This window comes from Lutjanus erythropterus, chromosome 13, assembly GCF_056507025.1.
Source record: "Lutjanus erythropterus isolate fLutEry1 chromosome 13, fLutEry1.hap2, whole genome shotgun sequence".
Classification (NCBI taxonomy): domain Eukaryota; kingdom Metazoa; phylum Chordata; class Actinopteri; order Lutjaniformes; family Lutjanidae; genus Lutjanus; species Lutjanus erythropterus.
Window position 1 is genome coordinate 19,213,132 of NC_139329.1, and position 26,671 is coordinate 19,239,802.

Below are 26,671 nucleotides of genomic sequence, written 5' to 3' on the forward strand. Positions count from 1 at the left end.
TAAACTCCAAACTCGCAAAGGGCCGTAGACAGGAAGCAACTTTTGTCATTTTCCATGAAGGACCAGGACCGAGCGAAGCCACTGTAACTCCTCAACAACTTCATGGAGCAGCTGTCACGGAGCTCCGCGGCCACCTCACACACCTACCGGCGACTAACTGCTCATCACGGTCACCAACATTAGTCACCGCCTGGAGGCGAGCGGAACTATTGTCTACCCCCCCCCCCAAAACGTGTCTTTTCCCTCAAAGACGACCACTGGTGCATGAATGAACCGACCTGCCCACCCCACTCTCACGCCCTCCCTCCTCCACAGCCTCCACACCTTGAGTGGCTCCTGTAATGTAATACTTGGCTCTGAACGACGAGCGCAAACCACAACATTTGCTGCTCTGAAATTGGATTATTAGGAGCTACTTACATGAGCTGTGTCGGGAACTGCGATGCCAGAGACCCGTCCTGCCATAAGAGGAGCAGAAACACCCAGGCTCGTACCCTGCAGGTATCCATTGTAAAAAAAGAAAAGAGAAGGGGGGAAATTCCCCGACGCGCGTCAACACCAAATGTGCTCCTCCGCTCCCCTCCGCCGCCGATGAATGGGAGCGGTGTGCGGGAGCAGCGTGAGCGGCAGTCTGTCTGTGGCTCCCTCACAGATTAACCAACCCTGACGCCTCTAATCTGATCACCCGCCCGGCCATCCAGCGCTCTAACAGGTACTGAAGCTGCTGGAGATTTCAGCCTCTCTCTGCCTCTCTGTCTTTCTCTGTCCCTCCCCCTCTCCCCTCACCCTGTTGTCCCCCCCACCTTATTTTCAGTCTGGCAAAAGAAAAATCGCATATGCTCCTTTTTATTTTATCATAATCTGTAGTGACTTCACCCTAATGCAATTAAGACTTTTTTTTTGTATAATATAATATCAGTCTATATCAGCATAGGTTGTTTGATATGTGCTGATATGAAGACTTTTTTCTTTAACAGACCACAATGCAATCCACAATTTATGTTTATTATACCTTTTCTTAATTCAAGTTTAATACATATTTGCTCTATTTGTGTTTTTTTTAACTAGAGTGCAACAATGAGGTTCCAGGAGTGAAAATCCCATTCATAATCTGTATGCACTATTTACATTGTTAGCCATAGTGTCTTAAGCATCATATTTACCGTGAGCTATGAGACTAAAAAAGATGATGCTCTGTATAATATCAACTTTGTTTTAAGAAAAACATGTTTTATTTGCAGTGTCAAGGAGAAGAACTACAATACCGACAATCCTAAAGTGTCTCAGCGATGTCTCTGATTACTGGAGCTTGCTGTTACCATGTAAATGTTTACACACCTGCGGACAGGTAGCTCTGGGAGCAGGCTGGCTAGCTAGGTAGCTATCATTAGCTAACATGAGTCATACTAATGAGTACTTGCCACAGTTAATACAATATATATACACACACAACACAGACAACAACATATCGCAACACTTTTATTAACAATATAAACACTATAATAATGACAAATGTTTAATCAAACAAGAAGCTGTATCATTTGCAATGGTTTATGGGAGGAGTAGTTCCCTTACTCTTAAAATAATTATGTACAGTCTCATACCTTTGCCTTTTGTACCATTTTCCACTCTTTTTTCTTGCTCTGAATCAAATGTTTTATGGTCACGATTCATCTCATAGTTAGTTGGCTGAAAACTAGAAGAAAAAATATATATAATTAAAATAAATGTGTGTTCAGGTATATATTCCATATTCTGCATGTGTGTCTGTGTTGGCCGATATCAATACTGGAATTTTTTTCCCCTAATATCAGCCCCAGAAGTCCAGTATCGATCGGGCGCTAATCTATATACTCTGTAGTGACTTGATGTGATGCAATTTGAACTACTGCATTTTTGTATATTTTAAGATTTAATACTTGTAATGCTATAACTAAAATATGTAAATTTTCTGTGATATTTCAAAACAAGCCGTGATATTAAACATCAAAAAGCTCTTTTTTCCTCCCCTCCAGCTGTACAGCATTCCATATTGTGAGCAACAAATTGTTTTTTTTACCTCTCTATAAAGAAACACCTGCTAAAGGAGGGTCTCACTACAGGTACCACACACACGAGTGCACTCACACTGAATACAAATGCAGGGACAGCTCTTTAAAATGCCCTACAACCTTTCAATTCCTACAACCTGGAGGGGTTGGAGAATTTACTGGCTTTGATAGCACAATCTTTGCCAGTTGCTATCAGTCATACTGGTAGCATGAGTGGCAGCAAGCAGAGAAACTGTCCCACATGGGAATCAGTGCTGTGACACATCTATTGATTTCCCACATATAGTGTAAAACCTTATGAGCAAAGTAGAGTAAAAGCCCAATAAATCTCGCTGCCATCAATCACACCTGTTTTATAACATTGAATTTGAGGGTATGTGCTGCGCATCCTAACACGAATGTGTAAATTATAGAATATGGAAGCTCCTGCACCACTGCTGTATCTAAAATCACAGTTTTCTATCATCATTTTAGATTTAAACAGCATCAACATTTTGAATTTGTTGAATAATTGAATAACAAAGCGAGAATGTAAACCTACTCTGTGTGTTATGTGTGTGTGTGTGTGTGTGCATGTGTGTGTGTGTGTAATTCAGGCCTGGAGGGAGGGCAGGGCAGCGCAAGCAGGATGCTTGGGGATTTGGTTATCAATCGTTGCCTGGCAACCACACACCATCTCTCGTGTCCTCTCACCCTCCCTCCCTCCACCCCCTGTCTCTCTTTGTCTCTCCCATCCACAACTAGGCTCTCCCCCTGCTCTCACTCCACTGCACTGTTGCTCCCCCCCCCCCCTCAGTTTCATCCCTTCCTCCACTCCTCGGCCGTCACATCACCCTCACTGCATTCTCTCTCTGACGGAACCTTTCTCACACTCATTTCCCCCAGCACAGGAACAGATGCACCTGCTGATGGGATGGAGGAAAGTAAGTGAATGTTGAGAACTGGAGAGGTGGCGTGGGGTAGGGGGAACATAATGGCATAATAGCAAAGGCAGCGAGGAGAGGATAGAACAGACGGTCCCATTCAATACTTTTTTTTATTAATTGAGGACATCTCACACTACATCCCAAATAGAAGGAGGTGTCAGACTAATGTTCACGCTGCAACACCTCTTCTCACATATAGTGTGAGAGATGGATATTAGTAAAAGAGCTGAATAAAAACTAATGGCATCTGTCAGACAGACCCGGACAGACAGTGCATCTCTGTCCAAAGCTTGAGACGCCAATATAATCCACAGTCCATATGGTCACATGACTAGAATTAAAGTGAAAGAACCAACTATTATAAAATCCATTTCACTTTTACAAACAAAATGTCACAAGGCAACAGTTTTTCTTTACGTATAAGACTAATAACTAAGACTAAGACTAATATTTGCCCTATGGTCCCGCATTTTTACTCCACTGGAAGTGGTTATTCCCAAATAATATAAACAAAACTATTTTAGAACATATTAATATATGTGGAATGAATAAGATAATAGGCTAAAAGTCCTGATGAAAAGGCTAATCCTGACTTCATTAGAGGAACCCACCTGTAGACACAGGTGTCTCTGGCACTGATGTTAATGTAATAATGTGTGAAAGCACCACTGGCTAAATATCAGTTACACTGTGGCAGTTTATTTCATAGAGGATACTGCCATCTGGTGGTAAATGATTAAAATCACAAGAATCAGTTGCTGTTAAAGACCACTGATGCACCGATACATTGAATCATATCAATTTGGAACTTAATATTTTTTACCTCGTTAGTAAGTTGTTTGTCCTGTTCTTTTTGTTGATACATGAAGTGTGCAAGTGCACTATGAGTCCGTGTATCTTTTGGTAATTAGATTTTCCGTTCAGAAACGGATATTAAAAAACAAAAAACGACTGGTTATTTGATTTTTGTTTTAAAATACAAAAATTAAAATTGAAATACAAGGCATTTTTCCTTTTCATGGTCAAAAAGGGATAAGAGAAATTTTAAAAATGCTTTGATTTTCATTTTCGATTTAGAATAACAAAAAATAAAATCAGTAAGAGACAGAAACGAAAAAAGGTCCCTTTTTTCATTTTGTAAGACCAGATGTGGTCATCAGCAAGAGCGCCAAATATGTGTGCCAGTGTTGTATCCCTTCTGGTTTTCTGTTTTTTAACTGGCTACTGTGTGTGTGCGTGTGTGTGTGTGCGTGTCTGCGTGTGTGTGTGTGTGTGTGTGTGTGTGTGTGTGTGTGTGTGTGTGTGTGTGTGCGTGTGTGTGTGTGTGTGTGCGTGTCTGTGTGTTCAGCAGCTGTGTGTGCTCCTGTCACCAGATTTGTCACACATTCATAAACATACTGGTGATTTTTAAGTCGCATCTCATATCTACTGCGGCGAAAATTATTGTATAAGCAGCACTAGATGACAGACAGCTATGAGAAGGTTAGAGAGAATCAATTAAATCAAGAAAAATAAATTCAATTAAGCTTGAAAGAACACGAACTACAGGAAAAATCCAAAAATGTCATTTAAAGTCAGGAACTTCCAAGCATCTGCTTGCTTCTCTGGTTGATTGTCAAGTTTTATCCTCAGGTGGTAAAATACCATTCTTTTGTGTTAATTGTCAGTGTCAGCATAGCACAGCAAAATCATGAGAACATAAGGAAATACAGACAGAAAGCAGGGTCTCTGTATATACAAACACCACCGCACACTTCTAGTAGGTCACAGGTGATAATTGAGAGGGTTTATGTTTCTGAGTCTATATATTGTTTTGTAGGAAAATGTTGCATATATGCCCTTAAACAGGACCGATCACATAATAATGAAGGAAATTAAAAAAAAAAAAAAAAATCCAACACAGGTGTCCAGATTGATTAGTGTGATCATTATAAAAGATAAAATACAAAGGGTGAAGCACATCCAAATTTAATAAAGTTCAGCCAAGTATTGAGCTGCCAGTACAACAGTACATATGAGCAGAAGAGACCTTACAGTTCCTTACCATCAAAGTCTGTTCGATGACTATAAGAAATCAAATTCTGCACAGTTTCATTAATGCAGAATCAGTTTCCTGTAAGTATGTCCTGTATGATAGCTGACAGTCATGTTGAACAATACAGGTGTTTACCTGAATAAACACACATAAGAACACCAGTCATTATCTGATTAGCTGCATCTGTACTACACAGTTGGCCACACTGATGAGACAGATATGGAAAACCCTGCTATGTGGAGCCTGTTTGACAGCAACCTAAGAACCCACCAGTTCACCAGTGGCGATGGAGGCCATCGCGCTGATGAAGGAGGCCTTTCAGGCTTGGTGGCCCAGGATTTCTTGAAGCAGCAGACAGGTACTGGGAGGCCAGAAGGGCTGTGGCTTCAATGGCTGCCAAAACAACAACCCAGGTATGGTAGAAGTTTGGAGATGGACACATTCTCTGTGGAGGAGGCAGAGTTTCAAGACTCAGCAAAAGCCTCATCCATATCCAGGGTTGGGTACCAGAATGCGGTGCTAACATGCCACCGGTTCTTATACAACGAGTAACTACAGGACCAAATCAAAATACAGATCACTCAATTTGGTGCCACACACCTGAGTTATTGATTGAGGTTTGTATTTATTTCTAAATCTAAGCATACTTTAAACTGTTAACAGTTGATATATTGTTTAATTTTAAGTCCAAATACTGTATACCTTCACAATGAAAAAAAGTTGTTCCAAGTTGTTCTTCAATTTCTGTCATTTAGTGCTTAATCTTTTTAAGTATTGGCTCAGGCACCAGTACTATTTTAAAAGTATAATTTTAGCACCAGTATCAGAAAAAACCTAAAGAATAGCCAACTCTATCCCTATTGGAGGTCTCTGAGGTTGTTAAGATGCTTCTCAGCAACAAGGAGCCAGGTGTGGATGCGACTTGCCTTAGGATGCTGAAGGCGCCACACATTAATAGGCTGTCGTAGCTGACAGAGTGGAGCTCAGAAATCCAAATGGAGCTCAGAGTAGAACTGGTCTGATCTAATCAGGATGTCCCCTGGGTGAATACTATTTGAGCTTTTCCGGGCACGTCCAACTGGTAGGAGACCCTCAGATAGACCCAGTACACGAGGCAGACATTATATATCTCATCTGCCTCAATATCCCCTAGGAGGGGCTGGAAAACATTGTTGGGGACAGGGACAGCTGGATTACCAAAAAGGAAACATAAGAAAATAGCAGCTCAACCCTTCAGCACAGCAGTGGCGTGCAATTCTAATATCTTTTAAACAAAATTCTTACAAAGCAGGACATGCAATAATATGTTCTGATGTTCATTTATAAATTTCCATCAGTTCACTCCATGAAGTACAGCATTTTACATGAACCTATACAAGGACCGAATCTTTGACCTTTTAGTTCTTTATTGCAACGCAAATGCAGTCTCCTCTTCAGCATCCTTGCAGCATGCAATTTTATGTTTAACAGTTCAGTTTATTTGGTCATGTCTAAGTTCATCCAGCTCCTCTTTGTTGGCGTTTGGCTCACCCTTAATTTAGATTTACCCATTCTTCATTTGTCATATCTGCATCACAGCTCTTAATAAAAGATCAGATCTTTGGCTGCTTGACCTTTGAACTCCTGCTTGCTTGACATGTTACTGATTAAGCCATCTGAGTGCTTAGTGCTGTCATATGCAGATGACAAAGAGTAACAATTATTTTAGAGTGCTGTTGTTATTTCCCAATGAAAATCCCTAAGATATTACTATTACAAGTGTTAATCTTGTGCTTTGATACTATCCACTTCGTTTCAAACCAGGAAACTCAACAATGGTCAAGCAGCCCAGTGTCAGTCTGGCCATGACTTCACATTTTAGCTAAATCGAGCATCACATGTTGAAATATGAAGTCTTTGACATTTTAGCTTCAGGTTCTAGTTAACAGTGGTAAATGCACTGACTTTAAATTCAATAAAAAGAAAGGCAAAGTAGTCACGGAACAGAATTTTAAGCCTGTTTAGGCAAAGCTGATGGAGATGGTGATGTGGAGGAAAATAAGTGTTTCTGATGGGTTACTTTCTTACTGTAAATACATCCTCAATTATCTCAGCCACAGTGTGCAATGCTTTGGCACCATCTGGTGGTAGTATTAAGAACTACACTGTGGTGGACAGTGAAGGGACTTTGTTGTTTTTCTTCCTATGACAAGTCAAATGTCTGCTTGTTTACTATCATTGACAAAATAGTTTAGGTCTAATGCAAAAGCAAAAAATGTTGGTATATGTTTTTCAAAATTCTGTCTTGTCAAAACAAAACCAAACTCAACTCTGCATTTGTAATATAGCTCTTCTTAATATTTATTCTTTAGACTCAGGGGAAACAGCTGATTTTTTACAGCACAATTTGCATAATATCTCAACACATCCTGTGTACAACCACAAAACCATAACATTAGATTCTTTGTTTTTACACAGAGTGAAAAACAAGACAATTTTACAAGCATATTTCTTTACAGTCAGCATACAGATAAATCTATACATATTCTGTCTCTTTTTAAACATAATCTGTAGGCAAAATATACTGACAAACCATCAACAAAACATGCAACATCCAAAACATAAAGTCTCAGACAACTATTGAAGTTGAATAGATTTTTTTTCCCTTTGTGTTGTTTCAGCCGAATACGGGACGTGGTTGCACAGATAGTCATTGGTTGACAGCACATGTTTTGATTACACAGTCAACTCCCCTTATACAACTATAGACACGCATTGCTGTACAGTAAGTCTTTTGTGATTTTTTTCAACACTCACATGCTCAAACTTCGGACAATATAAACATTCAATCTTTGTAGAAAATAAACACTTTATGTACACATGTCAAAGGACTCGATTCACATTCACACCCCTCAGAACAACAACAAATGGATGGTTTCACAATTACAGGCAACAGCTGATTGGAACAAACAGTATTTAGCTTGAGGGAAGTCTAATGAAACACGAGGGGTCAAACAGTCATGACGGAGCATTGAACGATTATGTCCTATTTACTGTACTTTGTACACAGACTGTTCAGTAGACTATGAGCATGATGTAGTAAGGTAATTTCTCCCCAGATTGTGCATTGTGTTTAGGAACCCCATCGTGTCTGCATGTTTTTCTTTTGCCACATAGATACAAAATGCACACCACAATATTTTCTGCCACCACATACACCATGATTCAACTCATCTCAGTGCAGAAACACAAAACACATAACCTTGCATGTCATGACAGTTAAAATGAGACAAGGAAATCAACAATGTAATAATAAAGTGCACAAGCTCCATGTAGATGCTAACAGCTGTTAACATCAATTTATATTAAAATCAGTAAAAAATCAATATAGTTAATATTTTCTTTCAATGATGTACAAATTAAAGTTATTCTTCTATAAGACATATTTTTTAGACCATGTGTTCACAGATATAACATTTAGTTCCAAAAAAACAAATGCATTCAAACACATCTATGTTGCATAGAATTAAGAACCAATGGGTCTGGAATAAAAAAAAAAAAGATTGGCACAGCAAAATAATTATCTGAAAAATCAGCCACGTTCCCTTCATTATTATATTCTCAGTTTTGTTATCCTTTGCTATAAGATTTAAGTGACATCTTGTTCTAAGTGTGTTTGTTGTTTCCTCATTTAATTCTTACAAAAAATTGCATCAGCCCTGTGATATGCCTAAATACACTGACAGTAGTTCTGAGGGTCACATGATAGTGCTTTTTTTTTATTTTGTAGATGTGGTGGCAAAACATTACAAGATGAATATATGGGTCACCTGCTCCTCCATGTATTCGTCTGACTTGAATATGACTGAACCCCGGTGGGCCTGAGTGGGTGTTTTGGTCACAGGCAGTGAAAGAGGCTGGTTCACTGTGTTGAAACGGGAGTCACTGACACAAAACGGCATAGTGAGTTTCACAGCACAGCCAGACACACAGAGGAACCTTGACGTTTGACTGTTAAGAACATTTTTTTTCTTCATTTTGAGATTATTTTTAGGTAAAACTCAGAGCAGGGGGTTTTTACTAATAATACAAAGAAAGCAGAGCTGTCATCCAGAAGTTATGACAGTTGCAGTCTACGTATGGTTTTGACACAACTTGTGTGAATTACATGTCTATTCCAACAGTGTAATTACATGATGGGCTACACAGAAAGAAATATTAGCATACTCTAAGAACTACAACAGCCTTGAAGTAAAATGTACACATGACACAGATATGATAAACTCTTGTTATCCTCGACAGTTGGCTTGTAACATTCACTACAGCATGTGTTTTGGACACAATATGCTGTTCATTTTATTGTAATTCTTACCTGCCCTACACAATAGCATGCCAGTGAAATATAGCGATATGTCACTGGATGTTGACCTGGAGCAAATTGTAATCTATCACAGCCCTGTTGAATATCTAGTGGTGCATCAGTGTGATCAGAGGACCGAAGGAGCTATTTTTCCACAAACATCCTTGAGCTCACATAGGTCCACATTCACATAACAGCTATTAAGACTGCCTACACCATAGACTAAAAGTAGCCTACTGGATTGTCAGTGCGCCAGCCACAGTCTCAATCTAACAGAGATCATATGTCTATACTTTATTATATATAGTGACAAGAGAACTCTTATATTGATATTTAGATATATTCTGCATCTGATATCTTTGTATATTATATAAACATCACACTGTACAATGTGATTCTCTGATATGCTCTGTAATCTGCATGTGTGATATCTACAGTCTGAAGTGCTATACAGTTTATCTTCATCTCATAGCAAAAGTCAACTTTCTGACTTGGTTCTACACAGGCTTTGTTGTTTTTTTTTTTCTTTTTTTACATGAAACTGAAAGACTATCATACAAAAACATTATGCATTCCTTCATCATTATATATGTCAAGACCACTGATGTCCACACACATCACAAGCATCATTTGGGCATTACAACGATGACTCCCATATGAAGAAAACACAATGCGAATGATGATTCTGTGATCAAAGTCAATTTTTTTTTTCATGTTTCCCTCTGATAGATATGTTAGCTCAGTTGCACAGCACCAAAACAACAAAGTATCATGTGGATCATGAAGTTGGAACTATGGTAAGAAAGACATCACTGCCCTCAAAGCCATATTGCTGCTAAGTCTGTTTCAGTGCTCGCTGTGGTGTTTGCATGTCTGCATCCTACAAGCAAAGTCCACAGCCAAGCGGAGACCTGACATGGGCGGAGGTGGACATGTGTGCTGGCAGTGTTGGACTGATAGAGTTGTTATGGTATTAGCACATAATTCCCTCCTTCTTAGAACTTATGAGTTAAGGAAGTAAAGGAAGAATGGAGGAATTAAATGGACCCTTTTATTTCCTCTTCTTGACCGTTTTTTTTTTCTCTTGTCTTTTTGTCAAACTGGATCTCACTCTGTCTTCACCTTTCATCGATCTATCGCAGCTCCATCTTTTTTTTGGTGTGGCGCTCAGGGGTTGGTCTGAGTGGAGCTGACGAACAGCTTGTGCCAGCTGACCACTCGCTTTCTCATGTCCACCTTATCCAGCCAGATGTAGGCTTCGCCAATCAGGGTCTTCTTCATGAACTTGCCTCCGTTGGACACCAAGAAAAGCTAGAAATAAAACGGAGAGTGAAACAGATTTGTCATGATTTATTCTGTTGTCGTTTTACTGTTAGTGCTTTAGCTCAGGCAGCCATTCCATCTTTGAAAGTGCACAGGTAAAAGCATGCTATTCGGCATGAATAATTCAAGCACCATTGAGCAAAGTGGTTACAAGACGGCAAAGCTTGATCTATTGATCAATATATACCAATCTATAAATAAATAGGCAAGTTTAACCTTTAAATCAGGATGGAATATAAGCATATTGGTCTGATTAAAAATAAGAGCATAAATAAATGTGTTCATATTTGTTACATATTTCAATTCATTTTTCCTTTAGCTGTGGCTAAAACAAGGAGTTGGTGAGCATGAGATTTTAAGAGTTGCCAGTCTTCATTAAACTACAACTGTCTGTGTAGAATTAAGCTTTTATAGATGCTCCCAGCCACTTTTAGATGTTCATATCCTGCATCCCACCAGGAGGTGGCTCAATCTTCCAGCTGCTGCATGAGGTAGTAGACTAGTTTATAAAAGTTCCCATAATGAGTTTTAAGACTTGTTTTCTCAGACATTACAAGCCTCCACTTTTAATTCGCTGTAATGAGCCATTTTGGAGATTTAAGGGAGTTTCTGTCAGCAGCAAAATGCTGGATGCAAACTAGAGTGGAACAACTGAATGAATACACCGTGGAGTACTGCAAATTTATACATGAAATTGATTACCTATGATTATTAGGTCAATGCAGAAATGTATTAAAGGACCTGTCTAGCAGGCACGATAGTAGCATTTAGTGGTATCTAGTGATGAGCTTGCAAACTGCAAAGCCCTCATGTCACTGTCCCCTTTCAATGTAGGAGAACCTATGGTACTCACAGAAAAGGTGAAAGGCCATATCCTGAGCCAGTATTTGATTTGTCCATTCTGGTATAGATGTCATATATAGAGGGGACACGAGGGCATGTCCCCACCACATCTGAATTAGCCAATTTTGTCCCTATCACTTTTGCATGGTTTGTTAAAAATATTCTTAAAAATAGTTTGGACCGCAAACTAACAAATGAGAACGCTCTGAGAATTGTTTATTTTCACAGTAAGAAAACATACAAGGAGCAATGAGCTCTCTGTTTGTCTAATGTTAAAGTATGCAGCATCAAAACAATAAGGTAGTTTGACTGAACATGTAAAAGTAAGGTTGATTTATTATCTGACGCCAATGTTAATGTTATTCCTTCAGTTGTTTCTACTTTGTCATATTTTAGGGTAGTGATATTGGATAATGTTATTAGGGCACTAGTGCTCTCTACAATAGATGTGATATCGACATTGCTGAATTGACTCACATGGCTATGCAGCTGTGGATGCGATGGATGACATTACTTGTGTTATCGATGTTGCTTTGTGTTTTGTGCTGACTTGGTTTGTATTATCCACTCTGTAGTAGCTTCGACTATTCCCTTTTGATGCATTTTTCTCCCAACCTGCTTGAATCATCTACTCTGACCTAATACCGATCGCCCCATTACATTGTCTAAAATGTTGAAGGCAATTAATTTCTGTCATAGTCAGTCAGTAAATCTCCATAGATCTGACACACTGGACCTTTGAATGTAATAGATTTAGAGCAGTACTTTGTAACACAGCATGCTTGACAGGTGGACAGAGCCAGATCCATATCTGTCAGTCTGCAACTGTCCGGTGTGTGTGTCTGTTGTACCTGTATGGAGTGTCCGGTTGGGTTGAGGGGGAATCTGAAGGTCTCATTGAAAGAGGGCTCCCTGTCATGTCGACAAACTCTGGTCTTCTTCTTGATGATCCTCTTCTGAGTGGCCACATTCACCACATACAACTTCACATACAGGTCTGAAGGCAAACGAGATAAATGATGATTATGAGAAGAGAACCTGCACACTATTCAAAAGTTAATAAAAACACTGGTCCACGGTCTCACACTCATGCATGTGCACAACTAAACACTGTACTTCCAGACCTGGGAGGTGGTCAGGGCTCTTGAACTTGTAAGTGATGTTTCTACATTGAAGGATCTCCAAAACCAGCTGGTCCCCTTCAGTCTTCACTTCCTTCTTGAGAGCGACCTTGATCTCCCCCATCACTTGTGTTTTACCAGCTAAAAACAACGACAGAAATGTGGATGATCAGTTTTTAGAATAAAGTTTCTGTATTTCTTTATATGGACTGAACCCTGCACTAAATACCTGCAGGCAGATTCTTACAGCCTTCTCCTAGTGTCACTAAAGATTATTTAAATTATTTAACAATAATGCATCACTCAACCTGGGCTCACACAGCAGACTGAATCCAGGTCAGGGAACATCTCTTGAGTTTCACACTGGTCTTATCGATTGCCGTGTGTGTCTTATAGACGTGTAAGGGATTTACTTAGACCAGCCGAGTTAAATGTGTTAAATGAGTCGTCAGACACCATGGAAATGACCTCCTGACCCTCTTCTGTGTGACAGCTGCAAAGCCACAGCCTAAGATGACCTTGGACTCTTTGTTACAAATTGAAACTAGAGATGGAAGAGAGGCATCATGACACCTGAGCTACATGAAACGTAGATATAGTTATGACAGTGGGTAGGATAGTGTGACATCCACTTCTCTTCCACCATCCCAAGCCAAGCATTTAGTCATTAGGCTGGGTAAATATCGTTAATTGACTATAAGCACTTGAGTGAATATTTGACTCCCACAACTGAATAGAGTCATTATGAAAACACAGTTTAGAGGTAGTTAAATGAGTGTCTGGGTGAAAAAAAAATAGTGTTATTATACAAGATAGCCAGCAGATGGAGACATACAACCAAGTAAGAAAACCTCAGAAATCATGTGTTTTTTTTTCTTTTACTGTAAACACACGACATTTCTGGAACTTGCCTTCGTTTTCAGGGGTCCCCAGTTGGTTTTTGTCGGTGCCATTGGGAATAGTCTTACCACTGTGAGAAACAAAACATATGAACACAGCTTTTTTCACCAAAAAATGGGACATCATCAATCATATTGAATGACATTACAATACTAGACATTGCAGTCAGCCTTAAGCATTAAAGGGATAGTTCAGGTTATTTAAAGTGGAGTTGTATGAGGTACAATAGCTGCAGCAGATGCCAGTTTGGAGAAGCAGAGAGGAGCACCTGTATGGATGCTAAGCAATGTCTTGATGTGGACAGGTTCAGCAAAAAGAAGGTACCACCTAAAAATGTCAGTATAACCTAAAGAATATGTTATATTTAGAATGTTTTCACCTCTTTACCTTGCCATCAGACAGCCTTTTCCAACAGGAAACTGCTGTTAAATCAGCTAAATATCACTCTCTCCAAACCAACCTAATTCCATAGGCAAAATCAGTATGTATACCTTGCATAATTGTGAGTTTCTAGTCTATCACTGTCTTAATCTGTTAGTTTGTTTGTTATTTTATGACTTTGGTGTTTTTAAAGGATAGTTCTAAATTCACCAAAGTCATGCAAAGTAATGCAAACAAACTAACAGATTTAGGCAACCAAAGACCACTGTCTCTTGTGTTATGAAAGGTAAAATAAATGACTTCACCCATAAAGTTTGGTTGGTTTGGAGAGAGTGATACTTGTACTTGTCTGAGAAAAAAAGTTGCCTGACAGTAAAGTCAAGCTGTGAAAATATTCTAAATATAGCATACGCTTAAACCTATGTTGATTTTTTTAGGGGAACTTTTCGAAGTGGCTAAAATACCTTTTGCTACAAACCTCATCCACAGCAAATCATTGCATAGCGCCCCTACTGGTACTTACACCAACTATTGATAAGTACCCCATACAACACCACATCAAATAATCTAAACTATGTGTTTAACAGATGCACACTGTGCTATGAATATGCCACAAATGCTCTTACATGCGTGGCACTTGAAAAATGGCACTGTCCACTCCAGTGCCTGCCCCCTCTTCCGAATCCAGACCTCCATAGGCGTCTCCCACAAGACTCGGGGCAGAGAGCACCACTGACCCTGAGACATCACTGAGTCGGTGTCCTGGTCCTGAGGGTGGCAAGAGCAAGCATGATGGTGAAGAAATATCTATCTTTTTTTTTTTCTCTTTGGAGGAAATTGATGTTGTGTATACAGCAACAAACACAGAGCATCTTCATTGACTCAGCTTTTACCCCACAAGCATGCGTCTCCAACAAATATGCTGAAACACTTCACACCCCCAGCTATCAATCAGTGACAGTGATGCTGTCTGTCGCGCATAACTTTGACTGAGCATCATCACATACCAGCACATCAGGGGAGGACGAGATTAATGCAGATGACACCCTGTCCTTCCATTTAGCAGTGCCTTGTATAACCTTGGTTAACTGAAAAAGGCCACAGCAAATCTTCTAACTAGAAATAAATGAAGGTCACTTAGTTTAATTCACACATGAACAATGTGAATGTTCTTTCATAGATTTAATCATTTGTTCCTGACTCCTGGCAGCTGTTGAGTTATGCTCATACAGTATGAAAAAGCGTGATTAGCTCAGGGAATATGTGAAGTGTTTCTGTCTAGACTAATAACTGTGGATACATTCTTTGCCTTCAATGTCTACTGATATTTCATTTAAAATGATGACTAATACTAGTTAGGTTATATGCGAAACAATCTGTGACTCAAAGGCAATGGCTTGGATTTCCATTTCTGCAGCCATGAAAACACAAGTTAACATTTTATTTGAAGGGGTGTGAATAAGACGATAATAAGAAGTTATTACACTGTCAAAAAACATGTCAAGACACCTGTCATGAACATGTCTTTATGAATGTTTATGTCTGTTGTCATTAAGTGTCAGTTGATCAGCTATGTCATTTTGAATGCAAAGACAACATTGTTGATATTTGCTCTGACAATTTGACATTAACCAAGACAAAACGTCCTCGTTATGCAGTTTGACATTAACCAAAGCAACATGATGTCATGATCAGACTTACAGAGACTGTTTAGCTGTATGTTTTCACATTATATTAGACGTATTAGTCATATGTGGATGGTTTTGACACTAGCTGTCATAAGACTATTATAAGTGTGTCATGAATATTTTCCTTGAGTCAAGTAAAGTAGTACAGTGCAGAGGACTGCTAGCCTCAGTACGATGTTCTACTAACTGAGCTACAGAGGCACTGCTGTCATGACATGGTAGACATTGTAATGTCTGATGCACACCCCAAATTAAGTGTTACTAAACATGATCATATCAATAAGTATCATAAAAATGCACACGTGCACACTCTTGGACATTCACAGACTTACATACAAGAAAATCACTAAATGAGAATTAATTAGTTACTTCAATTATTTACACATTTAGTTATATGTTAGACTTAATTTTGTGTCTTATGTTTCTTTTTTTTTTTTTTTTTAGTTTTTAGTTTACTTATCTTATTGTTAATAATATTTATCAGTACATTATTCCTATGTTGCCTCACCTTCCCTTGACACTTCTGTTCCTCTCATGGTTAGCTGACCGCTTTACTCTCATTGGCCGGTGAGTGCAGAGTGAGCCTCCTGTTGACTTTTGAACGTCTTGATGTGTCTGTGTTTCCTGGTTTGACTGGTTCGGCCTCACATTTGTATCCCCTTTGTTTTAGATGGTGGGTTTGGGAGAGGATTGGGTAGGGATGGGAGCCTGTGTGCCATAACTGTGTGTGTATCTGTATGTGTGTGTGTGTTTTGTGACTTTTCTAAGGGTTCATTCATATGGCACACGCATGCACACACAGAGAGAAAGACTGCAACATCGCAATGTCCTGAGTGGCCAGGGAACAGTAGCCAGGGAAGCTGCAACTGCATGCTCAAATAGCACTGACACTGGGCTAACTTATCTCAGAGGAGGACAATGTAGCTCTTCACTTTGGGGACATCACACTAAAGATTATGCTAAACATGAATGGAACTTGTTTATATCATGTTAATATGGTACGAGACATGTGAGGGATTGCCATCCCAGTTTGGTTTCTATACTGGGGTTGGAGATCTCCACACTGGGGTTCTGTAGAAACCATATGCTTGGGATTGGCACATGCACAATTCATGTAGAAACAGAGGGGTCTGGGGCTCTTATTTTGGAGGTAAATAATTATATTTCTTCCTTTGTTTTGTTATAAGTTGTTAGTTAATTGTGTTAGAAACTGTTCTGCTTTGTTACAGTAATAAATCATATTAACATATAAAATTTATGTACTACTTATGATACCCAAAACTGTTAAGCAGATAGTAAATGTCAAATCGTGTATTTGGAATATTTAGTGCACTAAATGTGCCAGAATTATAACTACTATATTATACATATTTTAGATTTCAAGACTGAATGAAGTAACATTTTTACAGCAAGTTTATATCTCAGTTACTTTTTCATCCACCTTGGATTTTGTTCAGTGACTATATTAGTAAGATTGATCTAACTTGGAGGAGGCAGAAATTAAACTACGATTATTCATCAAAACAAATCACTTTGCTCTCAGAGAAATTAAGTAAGATGAGGAGAGCTGAAGGCAAAGGTAAAACGTTAAGGACGTGAGTGCACAGTGGTTCAGGTTTTAATCAAATGATCTCAAGAAAGCTTGCATGCACAGGAAAAAAGGAAGCATGTCACAGGAAGTGTATCATGGGTAGGGATGGGATTTACTTGGTTGCAGGCGGGACTGTTGCACGGCGGCCTCAGCGGCAGCAATGGCTATCCCAGCGTCCTCAAGGTGTGCCTGAGTGACACTGCTCTTGCTTTGGCTTCGGGAGGGGCCATGGGAGCGTAGTTGGCCGTCAGAGGAAGACTTGGAGCTGCCTGGGCTGCTGTGTGACTTTTCCAAAGGCATCATCTGCATGTCTGGAGGAAGGAGGGTTAAGATGGAGGGTTAAGACTGTTCATGGGACAAGAGAGAAGGGTCACTTTATTTTACAGTACACTAATAAGAAGTAACAAGCTGTACTGTCAAAATAGACGAAGACTAGATATAATATATTCTTTATTAGACATAGGGTAATTAGGGACACATTGCAACAGAACTGTACAGTAAACTGAGTGTATTTTTCCCACTGTTAGTCCCTTATCAGATTTTCTTACAGGGCAATTTGGGACCTATCACAACAGAAATGCATTGTAAACTAAAGTCAAATCCCATACTGCTGTTTGACACACAACAATATTCCTCTGCCTCTATAATTTTGACCTTTACTTGGTAGATCTGGTTCATATATTGTATTTAAATGGACACTTCTGTTGTAATATGTCCCCACTTACCGTCTAGTTTAGCAAGGGGCTAATAAAGAGTCTAATACTGTCCAGAAAAGGACATATTGTTTCTAATTTTTGTCTAATTTGGTATAAAGTACAGCTTTTCACATCTTATTAGTGCACTGTAAAATAAAGCGTGACAGAGAAAAGCAATGTAGATGAAAAATATCAACACTGTTAACAGTATTTATTATTTTCTGCTCCACAGAGGCCGTGATAGTGCCATGTAGCAGTTGACAAGCACATGGAGTGTAACTACAGCTGTCAACAAATTATTAACATTTTTGTTTCTAAGGCAACAGCCTCTATCTCTATGACAACTGAGTGACCACCTTATAAATGACACTTTTGGTCACAGATGGAAACCTGCTAAGAATAATAATATCAGAGTCGTAATTTAGAAAAAAAACAGATATAAAATAAACTGATTCATGGAAGTTATGTAAATTTAGGACATGTGGATTCTTCTACCTTTGGCTGGATCAGGGAAGATTCCATGGCTTCTGCTCTTGATTACAGAGTTTTTAGGTGAATCATGACTCCCGTCTCCCTGTCCTGGTGCTTGACCCTGTCCCATACCATGCCCAGGCCCCATCCCAGGCACTGACATATAGCCTTGGCCATGTCCCTGACCGTGACCCTGACCTGACCCAGACCCTGGTGGGCCTTGAGCTGCGTGGTGGGCTCTGTTGTGCTCGATGCTCTCACTCTGCTCCTTCAGAGGCAGCCAGCGAGGAGTGTTGTCTAGCTGGGCAGTGTTCGACAAGTCAATCAACACCTGAGACACAAACACACACAGTGACGTTAGAGAAAATAAAGGCTCCAAAGCCAAGCCAGGTATAACATGTGTGAAGAGAGTCACTGATACAAAGAAACAAGGAGAGGAATTTGCTTGAAGGTAGCTAAGAATTTGCTTAACAATAAGAATTTGTCCACTTGCTAAATAATTTATATGCGTACCACCTTCACTACACAGATTTACAGGCAAGAAGCAAAGCCTGACTTCTGAGTTTATGAGAGGAAAGAGATAAGGCTAATATTATTAGGTTAGCTGGTCCATCAAAAATAAATAAATAAATAAATAAAAATAAAGGAGCAGAAACCTTTTGTGCGAGGTAAATACTAAATGCATTTGACATTTTCAGACGTGTGATTCAGATTCCAAAAAGCACTCACTTCTCCAAGGAAGTCATTGGAGGAGGATCTGTCATAGTCCCACACTGTCACCTCCAGTGTCTTCTTCTTTAACTGGATAGAAAGAGTGAGGGGCACCGATTATAACGGCAGATCCTGTGTGCATATGTATGTGTGGGGGAGAGAAATGTGTATGTGAATATGAGTGTGCCTGTGTTTGTGTGTGTGGGGGTGGAAGAAGCATGAAAGAAACAGCTCAGGCCCACTGTATGTGCAGCGCATGCATAAATACAAACCTGCAGTAGGAGGGTCATTTACTGTAATCAGCAAGGAAATGAGGGGTTACATTAGATTTGGTTTGCTCCAATGCACATCCATCAGGATTGAGTGGTAACAGGTTAGAGATCATTGGAAGTAAGTAATCAGATTACAAAAAATAAATAACTCTTTTTGGTATAATGTGCCATATTTTCAGTGTTTGGTTTTTAAGTAATCTAAAAGTAAAGATTAGATAAAATTAGATCAGATTAGATTACATTTTTTGTAATTAAATGGATTACATCCTAATTACAAAAACGGCCATGTAATTTGTATTCAGTAACATGACAAAGCAATCTGACCAAACCCTGATGTCCATGCATATGTGCATGCATCTGTGAAAATGTGTGTGTAGGAACATGTGGGAGGAGATGGAAACATATTTCAGGGGGTGGTGGGTGGGCGAATGAGCGATGCAGCAGCATCTTGAAGGCTGCTCCGGCCGGCAGTGAGACGTGATGAACAGAGGGCAGCCTCAGAGGAGCCAATGAATCCTCTGCCTCCACAGAAGGCCTCTACTTTCTGACCACTAAAGCTACCACATCTGCACTCATCCCTCACAAATGTAATTATTGTCTGTGCAGTGTTCTGCCACAAACAACACATGCTCCAAGCAAACACCAAAGAACACACACACACACACACACACACACACACACACACACACACACACACACACACACACACAGCAATGTACACATTAACACTTGCACAATGACAGACGAGGACACAGGCACATGATTACCAAGTTTCTATCACTCTTTTTGTTAAAATGAAAGGCAGTGAGGCTGTCTATGTTGAGACTGTGTGAGAGCAGAAATGATGGTTGTTAACTTGAGTCTTGGGAGTGCTGATAAGAGGTTGCACAGGGATACTGAGTACAGCCCTGGGGACAAGACATGAGGACAGAATCCTAATAAGAGTATAAGACATCCACTTCACCCAAAGTGGCCTACAGCACATACAGTAACTGCACAAGCAAGAGAGAGAGTGAAAGTGTGTGTGTATGTACACTGATGTGTGTGTTAATATCATTTTGCACAGTACCTGTTCCAAGTGAATGTTCTTGTAGATGACAGTCTGGTTCCACTCTGGGTTCATGGTCTTCTGGGCATATCTGGTCCTCCTCTTGTTATCGGCACTGATAAGTCATGATATTCAGAATGATTTGTTGTTAGTAATACATTTTTAAAAAATTCCCCGTCTGACCCCATGGCAAACATTCACCAAACTGTGATATACTCAATAGATGTGGACTGTAAAGATGACTGTAAAATAACCAATCTCCTGTTGTGTAGAGACATCAGAAAACAAATTCAAATGTAAATGTTTTCTTAATTATCTTATTTTAATTGTCTTGTTTTGACTGAGATGCTTTTTTACAAAATCACAAATTACTTCAGGGATAGAAGCTAAGGAGAGTTAAAGTGAGAGGCACAGAGAGAAAAAAGCAATGATAGGAGTGTTCTTAAACACCATGAAATAGAGCAGATAATTGGACAAACAACAAAGGCCACAACAAAAGGATGGAAAACCACTTTGGAGACATAATTTACAGAAAAGGAAAACAGAACACCAACTAAAAGCAAAAGATCAGCACCACACTACCTTGCATTCTGGACAACCATGACTTGGCTGAGGGAGTCCAGAAGAGGAAGAGGAGGGCAGATATCACAAACAAGAAAAGCAAAAACACAAAAAACTGTCAGAGAAGCCCAGAGAGCTCAAAGAAAAGGCAGTAAAGGATAGAGAGCTGAGGCAATCAATATTCTCTGCAGGGTGTATCACTGTTTTTGTGCCTGAGCAATGTATGTGATGCAAGACCAAAAAACCTCACAATGATTACAACGGGCTCATGGGTGAGTGACTAATTCACTATGCTGAGCTATCGCTGAGATGCCATGGCTGTGCACTCTACGGCTATAATGTTAGACAAATACATTTTGAAAATGCTCTTCAAATGAAACAGCAGGAGGACAAAAGTGCTCTCCTATGGAGCTTTCATTTGTAACTTCTACAGCGTGTAGGTAGAGAGGGTTTATAATCTCATAAACAGGTCTGATGGGGTCATTATCTAAGAGCAGATACTGTTACACAGCAGATAAAGGCTGTATCGATCCTCTCTCTTGCTGTTCGCTGGCTCTTGGGAAGATGTTGGAGCAGACAGGATAAGAGGAGGAAGCTTGCGACATAATACTGGGACAATGCTAAAATACTCACTTTAGTCAGTAAGAATGAGTGGTAACACCTTATTTTACATTATCCTTCCAGTAGGAAGCTAAGTTGTACTTTGTATTAAATTGGACAAAAACTAGAAATAATATATTCTTTATTAGACAGTATTAGATGGTAATTAGGAACACATTACAGAGGAACTGTACCGTAAACTAAAGTGAAATCACATATCTACTTTAATGGTCCCATAGAATTGGCAGAGTAGACAAGACTGATGCCTACTTCTCTGATCAAATCACATTATCTCCCTACAATATTACAATAAGTCCCCGCTAGACAAAATATTCCTCTTCTGTACCTCTATAAATTTGACTTTTACTTGGGAATCTGGTTCACATATAGTTTTTAAATAGGATTTCACTTTTGAAATAATGTGTTCTTTATAGACAGTATCAGACACTTGATTAGAGGGTAATAAGGGACACATCACTTTACTTTACAGTACAGTTCTATAGTGTGTCCCAAATTACCCTCTAATAAAGTCTAATAAGGGTCTAACAGCCTGTAAATACAGCATAGTGTAGAGTGTATTCCCACACAGGTAGCATGTCTATGACCAGGTAGATTGACACATTATACTGTTGCAGTGTGTTAAAAGATCTCTTCTCACACACCCACCCATTGATTCTCAGAGATTGAATCCAATTGCACTACAAATGACTGCCTCATGTCATCATGTCCGGTCTCATTCTCTCATACAAACTCAAGTAGTTAGTCAGTTCCATACAGCACGGTCAATACACAGTCAGAAAGAAATAGGGGGAGAGGAAACAAGACAGACACAGAAGCAGAAAGGGAGACACAGACCAGACATTTGTGAATACTCAAACAAACTCAGAGCTCACCCTCTCCCAGGTAAGAGGTAGACCTTGACGAAAGGGTCAGAGTAGCCGTCGTTGTCCCTTGGGGCCAGGTTTCTAGCCTGCAGGACGTGGACGATCAGGTTTCCTAGGTTTCTGTCATAGTTGATCTGGAGCTAAGGAAAAACGAGTGGAATGGAGGCTGTGTGACAAAGATCAAACTACAGCTGGGGAAAAAAAAAAAAATCTGTGCTATGATAAAATTGTGTTTTTATACCTGAATTTCTCCAGTGATGGGATGAGGTATCCTCATTACCTCTGTTGGCTATATGAAAAAAGCAAAGAAACAAAAAAAAAGAGAATATAAAGGCTATAAAATGATTGTTTCATGATTAGTCAAAAAGACGCGGACAGTGCTGACAGAACTGACCTGACCACAAAGAAAAATTCATATCAGACTTGAGCCATTACCCTGGGATTAGATTGCAGTAAATGGCACTCTGACTTCACTCTTGAAATATTGTCAGCGTACAGATGAATGGGTTGCCCTTGTAGAGAAGAGGCTGAGTAAAGATTTCTCACCGGATCTATGAGCCTCCAGAGATATTTGACGATCTGAGCCATGTAATTGGCTGGAAAAGTCCTCCAGTGAAGTTTGAGAAGGTTAATCAATTATTTGAGGTGCTTAGAGATTGATAAAAATTGCTATTTATGAGACATATTCTAATGTACAAATAGAGTGTACTTCTACTGTCTGTTTCATGTTTCACGCTCTGTATTAATCACTGTCTGTGTTAAATATTGCATCCTCTTTTGTATGTTAGTGTGACAAGCCTTCAGGTATAAAGCATTTTAACATTTGTTACTCATAAGCATTTATGTCAGTCTACATATTGCCCATTTCATGTGTAAAGGCACCTAAAACCCAGGGTCAAGGACTGCACCACACAGTGTTCTTGTTCCAGTATAATTGGCCTGTCAGTCTTTGATGAACACAATTGCACCATTTGACCTTCACATGTAACCTCCCCTTTGCACTGTTGTATGATGTAATACTAATGGAGGCACATGACACAGGACTCCACAGACTGCAGCTTAAAACTGTAGGGGAGAAAAGGAGCAACAATATAAGTTTTTTGTATTTCCCTATGCAGAGTAACTATATTTCATTGTGAACAACGTACACGTTTACTCTATCAATTCCATTTTATTTTAACATTTTGGATAAATGAGTTAGATGCAATCAGACTGGAAGTTGACATTGCACGTAGTTACTTTTGGCCTTCTCTAAGACACTCTAACATACACATCTGGACTGGTGAGACCTCTCTTGTCTTCCTCATCCTGACCCTGGGCATTTTCACCATGTTACTTTTGTCCCTGGTGTCTGTATGATAAATTAAACCTGTGCTGATACCTAGCCTACTGATATGTCTAACAGATGATATGCGTACATTTCAATTTTTAACAAATAAACATTACCCTAAAAACAGAAAACTTTCATTTTTACTTTCCATGTGAAAAATCAGTTTTTCGACTGTCACTCTGACAAAACAGATCAGATTGGGATGATTTTCAGCTGTGGACTTAATGATGGGGATATCTTGTGCGGACTTGAACAAGAGAAAAGGTCTGTGTTGCAACTGTCCCTCCTATATTTTCGTCCTTGCTCTCCCTGCTCACCATTTACATTCCCTCTGGTCGTCACTTTGTAAAGTGAGCTCTTCACAACTGAAGTGTGTCTGAGACGTCCAAATCTCCTACCTTGTGTCGTTGTTTCTTGTTTATGGCGGGGGAGGCAGGCTGGCCGGGGCTTGGCACGCCACTCGAGGCAGCCGATCCAGTACCAGAGTGGAGGAGAGCAGAGCGCTCCAGTGCGGAGAGAACCCCCAAACCCCCAGGCCCAACTCCTGATCCAGCCACACCAGGAGCCTGCTGCTGGGACACCTTCTGCAGTTCTGCTGCCAATTGCTTAGGGTCCACTCCAGGGGAACGCTGCCCACCTACTGAGACAATATGTATAGTAATGCGTGTTGTAATGATGTGAAATAGGTACACAGATACATGCATGCATGCAGACGTATCAACAAATCCTTGTACATACCAGCCTTAAGCTGGACATGGTGCTCCAGGGCTTGTGGGTGCTCAGGGTCAGACAGCATATTAAGGTCACTGTTTGGATCCATACAGGAAATTTATGATGGAATATCAACCAGTGTATCTTAGCAGTAATCAGTCATACAGTGATATTTGTCAGATGAAGGGGTGTGGAATGAAGACAAGGGACAGGAGGGAGGAGAGAAGGTGTACATGGGTGCAGAACACCATATTGCAACTAAACATGTAGGAGTTTCGGTGGGATAGAGGGATAAACGATGACAGATGTAACTCACAGTCTCACACAGAGCTCCGCCTCTGCACATGGCTGGCCCATGATGCACTGCACTTCTTCGTAAGTCTTTGCCGTTAGAGGGACTCCGTTCCACTCCAACACCTGCATTCCTGTGGTGTGATAAAGGCGAGCAGGCAGATTCAGATATGAAATGGTCTTACCAATTCCCAGACAATATGTTGTAGCCTGTGGCAAATTCATTTCACCCCGTCTCTACACATGAAACAATCTGAATAGTGCAGCCTACATGCTCACATAACAGAAGTAATACTTCAGTTTGTAGCACGCCCAGAGGGAAAATTTTAATAATATAATTGTCAGTTTGGGTTTTGTGTTGGCTTTGACATTACATTATTATATTACACACAAAGCACAGCATTATGAAACTAAGGTTTTGCACACAGTCTTATTTGTTTTTTCTCAAAAAACAAAGAAGTGAGACAAAACAATACACTTCAAACCATAATATGAAAATATATTGCAGATATAACATACAAAACTCAGAGCACAGCAAACTCAAGCTTCCAACTGTATGAGGCCTCACTTACACAACTGAAAACTGGTCTTCAGACTAGACCTCACCAGCTGCTGTGACAATAAAGGCTTGAATTAATATTTCCGTATCCTTCTGCTTGAGCCAGTGCTCATTTAGATGATTCCCTCTCTATATATAATTCACCATATCCTCCCCCACTTAATTTCTCTTTTCACCTGTAGGCATGTTCGGCTGCCATTCTCTTTCAGTGAAACATAAACATCACATTTGCATAGTTACAATTCAGCATATGCTAGAAGGTAAACATTGCCTGACCACCATTCCTTCTTCATTATTACTAACTAATAATACCATGAAAAGGCAGCCTGACATTTTATTTCATATTATTTCTAATCAAAAAAGGAATGAAATACACCAAACCAGATACAGAAGAAGAAATATATTAGATGATCTGTCCTTCACTCCCTCCCTTGTGCAATCGCAAAGTCATGGCAGTCCCTGTGGTGGAGTTCCCATTGAAGAGGGAAACTAGAACCAATCTTGTCCTAAAAATATCCTGCCGGAATTACTATTGATATTCAGGCTCTTCTCTGTCCAAATGAAAAACATTTGAAGATCAATCATTTAAAAAATTCAAGTACAAATTTAGCAGGATTTTTTTTAAATGTTCATGGGGCTAATTATTGTGTGTGTGTTTGTCAAAGCCTGCCTGTGTGTATTTGTGTGTCTATAATGATGCTAAATATAGTCTAATGACTAACACAGCCCAGTGCTGTGGAGGGAGAGTTGACAGGCTTTTTCTGTGTTTGGATGTGATGTGTCAGAGAATGAGACATGACAGACCACACCACAGAAGGCTACAGCAGCCTTTCACATCTCTCTCCATCTGGAATTCAGCGAATCAGGCAGGGATTTAGTGCAGGCTTACATTGCTCCAAAATTAATAATATTCTGGTTTAAAGATTCACATTTCCACCATTAATATCTCAGGCCTCAGAAATTATATTTCTGTACAGTATCTTTCCAAGCAAAGTCAGATGAATACACCCTCTATACCTTCATTTTGAACAACAGGTTTTTAATGATGGAAATGTGTAGCTTTTTTGGTAACACTTAGTTTGAAGGGGTTTGCATAAGGCTGTCATTAGGTCATAACCCTGTCATGACACCTGACATGAACATGAATGAGTCTTTGTTTATGGCTGTTAAGTGTCATTCGGTCAATTATGTCATTTTTTGCATTAAAAGTGACATATTGACATTAAGTTGACATTATGTGAGATGCCTTTGCAATGACAACTTGACATTTGCAAGCTTTATGTTTTAACATTATGTTATATTATCATATGTGGTTGGTTTTGCCACCATTATAACTGTGT

General features: G+C 39.6%; 2 protein-coding genes across 2 annotated transcripts in view; both read right to left on the reverse strand.

Moving 5' to 3' along the window:
- The window catches only part of LOC146316449 (voltage-dependent calcium channel subunit alpha-2/delta-1), a 92,791-nt gene extending 92,056 nt beyond the window's left edge, over positions 1-735 (reverse strand). The window contains exon 1 of the mRNA XM_084733392.1: positions 421-735. Within this exon, the coding sequence (XP_084589518.1) occupies positions 421-509 (89 nt within the window). The 5' untranslated portion in view covers positions 510-735. The remainder of the gene's footprint in view (positions 1-420) is intronic.
- Positions 736-7,327: 6,592 nt separating this feature from the next.
- Positions 7,328-26,671, reverse strand: part of pclob (piccolo presynaptic cytomatrix protein b) — a 66,899-nt gene continuing 47,555 nt past the window's right edge. Inside the window, exons 22-36 of the mRNA XM_084734960.1 lie at positions 24,798-24,906; positions 24,509-24,576; positions 24,169-24,410; positions 22,682-22,729; positions 22,450-22,580; positions 20,978-21,004; positions 20,417-20,510; positions 19,094-19,165; positions 18,389-18,695; positions 17,315-17,509; positions 14,546-14,687; positions 13,550-13,608; positions 12,642-12,779; positions 12,369-12,514; positions 7,328-10,662 (exon numbers count right to left, since the gene is read on the reverse strand). Of these exons, the coding sequence (XP_084591086.1) occupies positions 10,519-10,662; positions 12,369-12,514; positions 12,642-12,779; positions 13,550-13,608; positions 14,546-14,687; positions 17,315-17,509; positions 18,389-18,695; positions 19,094-19,165; positions 20,417-20,510; positions 20,978-21,004; positions 22,450-22,580; positions 22,682-22,729; positions 24,169-24,410; positions 24,509-24,576; positions 24,798-24,906 (1,922 nt within the window). The 3' untranslated portion in view covers positions 7,328-10,518. The remainder of the gene's footprint in view (positions 10,663-12,368; positions 12,515-12,641; positions 12,780-13,549; positions 13,609-14,545; positions 14,688-17,314; positions 17,510-18,388; positions 18,696-19,093; positions 19,166-20,416; positions 20,511-20,977; positions 21,005-22,449; positions 22,581-22,681; positions 22,730-24,168; positions 24,411-24,508; positions 24,577-24,797; positions 24,907-26,671) is intronic.